This window comes from Phoenix dactylifera, chromosome 12 (assembly GCF_009389715.1).
Source record: "Phoenix dactylifera cultivar Barhee BC4 chromosome 12, palm_55x_up_171113_PBpolish2nd_filt_p, whole genome shotgun sequence".
NCBI lineage: Eukaryota > Viridiplantae > Streptophyta > Magnoliopsida > Arecales > Arecaceae > Phoenix > Phoenix dactylifera.
Window position 1 is genome coordinate 4,000,960 of NC_052403.1, and position 9,414 is coordinate 4,010,373.

At 38.9% G+C, this 9,414-nt stretch overlaps 1 protein-coding gene across 1 annotated transcript; it reads left to right on the plus strand.

The window, feature by feature from the left end:
• Positions 1–4,148: 4,148 nt before the first annotated feature.
• On the plus strand, positions 4,149–7,325 carry LOC103705886 (transcription factor CSA-like). Its single transcript, XM_008789771.4, has 3 exons — positions 4,149–5,092; positions 5,256–5,720; positions 6,650–7,325. Exons 1-3 carry the CDS (start codon positions 4,702–4,704, stop codon positions 6,910–6,912), a joined length of 1,119 nt encoding a protein of 372 aa, XP_008787993.2. The 5' UTR covers positions 4,149–4,701; the 3' UTR covers positions 6,913–7,325.
• Positions 7,326–9,414: the final 2,089 nt, after the last annotated feature.

Sequence of the window (9,414 nt, forward strand, 5' to 3'; positions counted from 1 at the left end):
TTATATTTTTTCTTTGAAAACTCCGGCCAAGTATTTTTTTATTAATTCTATTTAATTTTTTCATGAACCAAACAAATTCTAAAGAAATTGTATGATATGCCGCATGGTCGACCTAGGATGGCTCATTAGCATCAAACAAACTATTTAAATGACAAAAATATCTCCTTCAATACCCTTATAGCTGGTAAAGAGAGAGTGACCTTTTTGGACCGCATCACATGTGACTCATGTATTGATCTAATATAGAACTGCATTACAAACACGTGAATGATTTTTTTTTTTGGTTAAAAACGGCATTTCATATAGCTCTAACGTGAGTACAGCCTGTCAGATCAAACGAAAGTGAAAGATACAGAGAAGGAGGTAAAATTGCCAAAGACGTCCAGATAAACTTTCCGGAGTGGCGAGCTACAAATGAGGTGATCTAGTCTGCTGCTTTGTTCGCCTCTCGAAACACATGAGCTGCCTGAAAAAGGTAAACTCTCGGGTCAGTCAACGTATCTCACCAATCAATGGAGGGTCATCATAAAGATAGACTGTCACGAGCATCATAAAGTTATTATGCGAAGTGGTCATCAGACATACTAGAGATCCAAGCCCAAGCTTTCATGTTTGCATTGGCATGGGGAACTGGCTCAACGACGTGATAGAAATAATGTTTGAATCAGCCAATACGAGGCTATTTGACCAATTTGATAATCCTAAATCAAGTTGATATCAACTTGAGATTAAATCAAGATTGATGGAATCTTAACTGAAAGCTTAGTTCTTGATTTCAAGTTTTGATTCAATTTTTTATTCAAGTCTAAATAAATATCTATTTGATCCAAAAATTAAAAGGATACAACAATTAAAATGTAATCCAATAATATATTTTATGCGAAATATATAATTTGTATAATTTAAATATATCCAAGTCTCATTGAATCAAGCTTGATGAAGCGGCATCAAGTTTTGCTACTTCAAGCTTGGTTTAGTTAGCTTCAAATTGAGCTTGATTCGGCCCTTTCTTGAGCAAAGCTAAGCTGAGCTTGAGCTACTCATATCGTTTAACACTCGAGGACTTTTTCTTCTTATTCGAGTAGACCTAATCATGGGTTAGGTTGGATCGAGCTCAAGCTAGGCTTTGCCCAAAGGTCTACATACTTGGGCACATCTTTGGCCTACTCTGTCCTTCAAACCCACCTTCCAATCTCGATCCCGACTCTTACTCAGCTTTCGGGCTTCAGGTCGTATCTAGGACTCCATAACCATTATATTATATTATATATATATATTTAAAAAAATTAAAACTATTAAATATAAATAGTTTAAAATTCGAGTCAAGTCAGGTTTGGGTCGGGCTTTGATCTTAATCTTGATCCTGATCTGCTTAATAAGTGGATATATTTTCCAAATTTAGTCCAACCTTACCGACCAAGGACCTACGATCTGAGCCTACCAACAATGCTTTGAGCCTGCATGTCCAGCCTGTCAACTGAATTGTATTTGAGGAGGAAAAAAATAGTATGGTCCTCTTTCCAGGTGCCTCTAAAAGCTTGGCCATATAAAGTTGAACTCTAGCCTGGTTTTTTCCTTTTGGATTAAGTGATGGCCTTATTGGAAAGGAAGAGGGGGAAGGAAGAGAGAGAGTCAGAGCTCTCCTTCATGTCAACAATGGCTGCTTCCTATGTTTTTCGGCACTAGGGGAGTTGAAAAAGAGACGAGCGCAGCTAAACCTATGGCAGATCTTTTTCTGGATGGCTTACTCCTTACCTGCCTCACAAAAACCACATTTTGTGACCGGGGTAGACGGTAGGAGATGTGCCGATGCCATTCCCACCTACGTCGGGGGGGGGGGGGGGGGGGGGGGGGGGGGGGGGGGCCATCGTTCTAACTTTAGTGCTTGTTTGTATGTTCTTATAGGATCGGGCTGAAAATTCTTTAGAAATTATAAATTGGGCCATTTATTTAAGCACGATGTTGTATCAACCAGATACCATGTGGTCTAAATCTTACGTGAAGGAAAAATCTTCCTATAGCCTAAAGGTTAGAATCTAAATCGGAACAGAAAATAGAAGATAGATGGGTCAACAGACTCGATTCCTGTAGGAATAACAAAACAGACTCTTAGTAGGGTTTAGCATGAGTCTGCATTTAGTCCACGAAAACAAACATTGTAGAGCAAGCAGGATTTTGATTAAGATACATGCTTCGATGCGCTGAGGCGGCTTTATTTATAAGATTGCAATTGGATTAAACTCAATGTGAACCCCTTCAATCCAGCTTCTTTTCTTTTTTTGTGGAGCAAGGTTTCACGAAGATTTTAAAATAATGAGTTGAATGATATTTAATGTTCTCAAGTTCACTGCAAGTAAGGTTGACCTAATAATAGCCAGCTTGTCCAATCCAATGACGGTGGTGCGAGTGACATGTAAGTTTTAAGGTGTTACTCGACACCATTACTCGAGGTGGCAAAAAAAAACTCTTGCCCAACTTGAACCAGTTCAAATCCTTCAGGAAGCTCATACAACTAAAATAGGTGGTCACTTTTTATTTGGCCTATAATATATGGCCAATCAAATTCAGTAGGAAAAAACATTTTAGTTAGATTCCTCTTGGTCCTTCCTTGTCCACCATATGCATGTTTGTAAGAAATTTCTAATACTATGAGATGGACAAACACACTCCGCTCTTGTATTTCGGTTTTATAGTAGACTCAATATTGTCAAACATATAAATTTTCTTTTTATTGTTCATTATATTTTTAATAATTTTTTATATAATATGTTTGTTATATCTAGGTAATCTAATAAAAGATCCAGACCAGCCAATTTTTTTCTTGGTTGGATTTGGTTCTATTTGGTTCCAATATCAATAGGTTCGGTTCCTGTTCGAAGGACTGCGATAAGATTGAAACTGGTACCCCTCCTCATCGATGGTACCCCTCCTCCTCATTCTGGTCGCCCATTTCCACATTCTAAATGCGGGTGAAAGTGGATCGGATAATATCCATCCGGATGCGTTTTCTATCCGAATCTATTCTGCTTTAAGTTAAAAGAGGAATTAGATAGAAAGCAAAGTAAAATTTTTTACTTTTTCTCAATATATGTGTACAAATATCTAGTACAATGCCTTTATTTATACCAGTAAAGCCGGTTCTTCATCAGATTTCTCTCTTAACTAGGAACCGATTTTTTCTAAAATAGAAAATACTATAAAGATTTTTAAATTTAGCTGGCAACTAAATCTCAACTCCTATATCAACTTTATCTTACATCATATTATCAAATTTCTCCTAAATTAAAAATTACAGCCTCTTGAAATTTTGGCTCACAATTAGTTCCTGGATATGGATATGGTAGATCTCGCTCTCAAAACTTGTCTAATCCTATCCAAAGTAGCTGAATTGATCCAAAACTAGCCTACTACTCTTGAATAAGGATTTTCCTTGTAGTGCCCTTTCACTTTTAGCAGGTACTTTCTTCTTTTTCTTTTTTTTTGCTCAAGTAATAGCTGAATAGATTGATATTTTTCTTTTGTCAGATAAAGAGATATACGAAGAAGACTCCCAGATGGATAGCAACTTCTTAGCACAGACAACAATTTGTTGAATAGAGGGGTATGTGTTGAGAGCTCTTCGACAGATGGCAGTATTGCAGTATGAACAATAGTCCATAACCACAAATGACAGCTCAGCAATTTACATTACAACAAAAAGATAACAACAAATTTTGTGTGAAGCCTTATAACCATGAGGCTCTAATTGTCCGTAGAGAAAAAGGTTATTTTAGAAACAAATTTTTAAAATTTAATTTAAATTTAAAAATTAATAAATATCTTAAAGATATAACTCTAAACTCTTTTCGGTGCATTCCACTTTGGCATTTTTTTTTGGCAGCTTTGTCCAATAAAAATGCCTACTTTTTATAAGACCGTAGTTTCATAATTAGTTTTAATAAAAAAATATCGAAAATTAAAATATTACAAAATAGAAGGATCTTGGCCGTCCATCAAATGATCTTCGATGAAGAATCAGCCACGCTTATCGCACGTGCCAAGCCCTAGTTTGCTTGGGAGGGCAAGGGGCAGGTGGCTGCGGCGTGCGTGGCGACAGGGGGAGTTGGTGGTTTTTTTGCTTGTCGAGGCCCCAGAGGGACAGCGGGCAGCGCGAGACTGCGAGAGGCAGCCGCAAGGGCAGGATATAATAATAAACCGAGTGGGGAGAGAGAGGAAGCGTGGAGAGAGGGTGAGAAAGAGAGAGATAGAAAGGTGTCTGCCCGCCCACACGAGCGGCTCCTTTGTTTCAGCTCTCGGGCATGCAATTCCGCGATGCCCACAGCAATCAGTCTCAAAGTGAGGGTGAGAGGCGTTGTTCTCTCTCATCCGTGGCTGTTTCTTTTGGTCCCCTGCTTGCCTTTCCGGTGAGCCGTTTTGTTTTGATCTACTGCCTTCTTCCTCTTCCGAATGGTCTGTTTTGTTTAAAGTTGTTCTCCGATTGCAAAACCCTCAAAGAAAAATCCTTGCTTTGATCGTCTGAACAGTCTGGTTTGAGGTTTCTCGGATCAAAGGTCCCTCCTTTGTGATCCAAATCTCATCTTTCTGCGTCATTGATGAGGCTTTGAGCCTCACCAAGTTTTCTTCTCTGAATCTTCGTCTCTTTTTGTGATTTAGAATCAAAAATCCTGTTTTTCTCGTTCATTTGTTCTATTTCGAGGAAAAATGGGCTTCCTGAAGCCGAAATCCACGGCGGAGGTGGGCTTTCTCCCTCCGCCGCCGCCATCTCCTCCATTTCTTGGCGCTTCGAGTTCCTATTCGGCTGAGAGGGAATGCCGGCCCGGTGATATTGGCTTTCCATTGGAAGAGAAGCAAGGTGAGGGCTTTCAGGGTTTTGAGGGGAGACAGGGGTCTCCTGGAGATGAGGAGAGTGATGGAGACGGAGGAGAAGAAGGTGAGAACTCCGGTGGAAGGAGAGGCAACGAGGGTGGGCATACAAAGATCTCTGTCAGATGCCATTGGAGGCCATCGGAGGATGCCCGGCTTAGGGAGCTCGTCGCCCGACATGGGCCCCATAACTGGAACCTCATCGCCGAGAAGCTCGAGGGAAGATCAGGTATTCTAACAAAAAGATTGCATTTTTTCTTTATCCTTCTTATCGGACTTTGCTGCCAATCCTATTCCATGATTTTTTACTGAAAAAAATTGTGTTTTTGGTGATGATTCATCGACTTCTGTCCTTTGTTTTCATGGACTGTGATGGTTTTGGTGTGCAATAGGGAAGAGTTGCAGGCTGAGATGGTTCAACCAACTGGATCCAAGGATCAACAAGACAGCCTTCAATGAGGAGGAAGAAGAGAGGCTTTGGGCTGCCTATAAGTTCTATGGGAGCAAATGGGCTCTCATTGCCAGGTTTTTCCCTGGGAGGACTGATAATGCTGTGAAGAACCATTGGCATGTGATGGTGGCAAGGAGACGCAGGGACATGTGCAATGGATACAGGAGGATGGAGCCCTCTGCCACCTTCCCCAACCCAAGTGTTCCAACTCTCCCCATGATGATGGAGATGGGCAGTGGCAACAACAATGCACACAGCGGGGAGTCCACCATCACCACCAACAGAGATCAGTCCCCCTCCAGTCCTCCTTGTTTGTCCCTGAACTCCTCCAACAACATGGTTATTCCTGGTTTTGTGAACAGATTTGGTGCATCAGAGCCACCGCAGCACTTTCGGTTCCTCTTGGGTATATTCCTCTTTCATCTTATACTATTCTCTTTTCTTTGTTTCTCTTTCTGTGGGAGTTAGTTAATACTATACTGTGCTCTTCTTGTTATTATTTTTGTTCTTGAATTTATTTTATAGCTTTTATTGTTACTTTTACCCTTGTTGCTTAGTTCTTCACCTAATGTTTTCTTTTTGATCTGGCTTGGCTGGTTTACATCCACACGCACACGCACACAAACACACAGACACACACACACACACACACACACACAGAGAGAGAGAGAGAGAGGGAGGGGGGGGGGGAGGGATGCGGTGTTTTGGGGTGGAAGACTAGACTCCATGAGAAACACTTAACAAAAAAAATAACAGATTACTTAATTGATCTCTTTCTTTTTCAGAATAATTATTCAATCGATTTCATATTGTGTTTCTTTTGCTTCCTTTCTCTGGCATCTAAATATTTTCCCTTTTCATAAGCCTGTGTTAAGAGAGAGAGAGAGAGAGAGGGAGGGGGGGGGGGGGGGGAGGGATGCGGTGTTTTGGGGTGGAAGACTAGACTCCATGAGAAACACTTAACAAAAAAAATAACAGATTACTTAATTGATCTCTTTCTTTTTCAGAATAATTATTCAATCGATTTCATATTGTGTTTCTTTTGCTTCCTTTCTCTGGCATCTAAATATTTTCCCTTTTCATAAGCCTGTGTTAAATCCTAGTTTGGTGGTTGAATGTTTGATTCTTGTATCTTCTGCTTGATTTTTATTCAGATTTCTTTTTCATGCTTCATGCTTTTTTTTTAAAAAAAAAAGTTGCAATATCACCAATCTCCTTGATCTTTGCTTTCTTGCTGTTGATTTCCCCCGGATAGGCTTTTTTCTAAAAAATTATGATTATTATTATTATTATTATTATTATTATTATTACCATACATTGCCTTTGCTTTTGCAGGCTCACATGAAAAGCTGGTGGCTGCAACAAGTATGTGTAATGAGAAGTTTAGTACTCCTGCTAGCTGCTTCTATAACAGTGCACCCATGTTGATGGCCATGGGTGTTCATCAGGCTGGCCATTCTGAAGCAAATTCTGGGGCTTCAACAACTGAATCAGTGGCTAACCCGAGGAACGATGCCATCATGCATGCAGAAAGAGATGATGATGGAGAGAAGATGACCCTGCCCTTCATTGATTTCCTGGGAGTAGGAGCAGCATAGAACCTTTTATCTGGGAAAGGAAAAGGGTTTAAAGTTCATCAACTGAAACTTCATGTAATGGGGTCGTAGGCCATGTATAGAAAATCCAAAAAATAAAGGTGAGGGAAAAAGAGAGAAAAAGAAGAAAGGGGGAGGAGGTAGAAAAGAAGAAAGTGCAAAGATAAGGTTTTTCTTTTTCTTTTGTTTTTACTTTTTTAAAATAGTAGCAGAGTTTTGGGACTAGAAAACATGAAGCCTCTGTTTGGCTATGCTATCTGGCTCTCTAGTATTTTGGCTTTTAGTACTTGGTACTGTAAACCTGTTTCAATTATAGTTCAGATCACGTCTGTGATCTATAGACTCAAACAATTGCATGGAGAACATTTTGTTTGACTTGAGTCAGAGATCGGAATGATGGTATCGATTGATCAGCACTTCATCTCCTCTGGAGCTACTTTTTTTAAGGTTGTTTTCCTTTGGAATTCTAGGTGTGCATTCTATATTTTTCTGCTCAGGATAAGTTCTTAACTGTATTTGCAGCTGATGGAGCAATTGCATTTTCGATTTTAAGTTCTCTTTGGTCTGAAATCAAAATGAACTTGATTTACTACTGAAATGCCAAAGGATATATTCAAAGATTTTGCAGTAGTTAGAGTTCCACTCACTTCTTTGTAGATAATATGCAGCTCTCTTTGTTAGAACAGACTTCCCAGGTTCTCCCTCTGTTTGACCTCTAGTTCAAGATAGATTATGCACTATTTTCTGAATGATGTTCCATTTGATCAGACTTCTTTTTGCACTCCAAAAAACTGGTGGGGTTGAAGATGGTTGTAGGGAAGATATTGTCAAGTGTTAGAATATTTAGGGTGTCGAGCATGGTCTTAGAGAATGCATGACTAGCTGACAAGGATGTTCAGTTAAAAAAGATTATTATAAGCACTGAATAATCTTAGCAGAGTTGATTGACTATTGATTGATTTCTTCAAGCTCATCACTCTGCATCTCATTTTTTTTCTTGTGTTAAACCAACCTGACTTAATGCTTTTGAATTGCTATATAAAGGAGACTATATTGATCAAGTGTTTTTTAAGGTGGATGTGCAGTAAAATTACGAGTGGAACTAGAAATAAGAATTTTAAAAGGCAGAAGGGGAGACCATTTGACATGGTTTATATCAATGTAATGTAGGTTTATATTGATCAAGTGTGTGTTTGTTTTGTGTCTAAAGGAAGAGCCAAAAAGAAAGGATCTTAGTGTCTTAAAATAATGGTGTCCTTGGCTCTAGCTTAGCTCACTGCACTCTAGGCAGGTCATGCTTAAAATAATAAGAGAGGCACTGGAACATTCCTTGAACAATTACATCACATGTATGATATAATATAAGTCAATATGCTTATCAGCAATTCGATCATCAAATTCTTTTGAACTAAATTTGTTGCATTCATACTTACAGATCTATGGCTCCTTGCGGCAACTTTCAAAGATTCTCAGCTACTCATATTTATCAAGAGGGTAATAAGGTTGTCCGTCCATTGGTTGGCTAATAGAGCCATCGATTACAGAGAATTTTTTTGTAAATTGGGATTGATCATTCTGTGTTGAAAGATGTAATGCATGCTGACTCTTTGGATGTTGCTTTCCTAAAGAAATATTTTTATATATATATAGGAAGAACTTGTTCCCTTCAATTGTAGTTATGGCATTAATATCTTTATCTCATGCAGAACCAGCTGCTAGAACAAGGCTTGCAAAATATCTCTTTTAAACATTATAAACAGTGTTCTGAGTCCTTGTATTTAGTGGAGGGTCCAAAGAAGAGCTAAAAACTATTCTAAAATGCTAAAGATAAAGAAGGGCTTGGCAAGTAAAGGGCCAATTCTGTTTGGTTCTGTTTCAGATGTTTTGGTGCTCGCAGGGGAGCGCCCACCTTCAATCATGGTGGTGAATAGTTACTGTCACTGGGTTAAAACCAGAAAAATAAGGTGAGGAAGACTGTTAGGCAAGGTGGTGAAATGGTGCCAAGACCAATCCCACAAGGAAACAGATCAAATTAAGCACTTCAGGTACGGGTGTCAAAACTTTATAGCTAGCAGAAGGTACATGGAAAACTAAAACTCATGAGGTTAAAAAAAAAAATCCATTCTGCACGCAGGGTGGTGAAGACAAATGGGTCATGATTTTCCTTTTGACCGGGATTTTGGTTTATACTCTGTCTCTCTGTCATGGTTGATGACACAAGAACTAATTTGTACAACCCAATATGTGAATATTTTGGCTACAATTTGTCTAACCAGTTGCTTATCTGATCAAGAGGTGATCAATTGATCGGTGAGAAAAACAATGGCGATGAAGGTTCAAATATTATAACGATTTTAAAATTTTCAACATCATTAAGTTAATTCTATGTTTCAATTCATCTTGGAATTGGCCATGCACCAAAAGGACTAGCTGATACTTGCAAAAATAAAAATCTTAAGAGATAGTTTGATGAAGGATTTCTTTTTTTTCAAAAAAAAAGCTAAC

Bases quoted from the DNA above. Each gene is read 5' to 3' on its own strand.
- LOC103705886 (XM_008789771.4), top strand. From the start codon at position 4,702: ATGGGCTTCCTGAAGCCGAAATCCACGGCGGAGGTGGGCTTTCTCCCT. The intron at 5,093-5,255 runs GTATTCTAACAA...GGTGTGCAATAG, and splicing joins GAAGCTCGAGGGAAGATCAG to GGAAGAGTTGCAGGCTGAGA. The intron at 5,721-6,649 runs GTATATTCCTCT...TTGCTTTTGCAG, and splicing joins GCACTTTCGGTTCCTCTTGG to GCTCACATGAAAAGCTGGTG.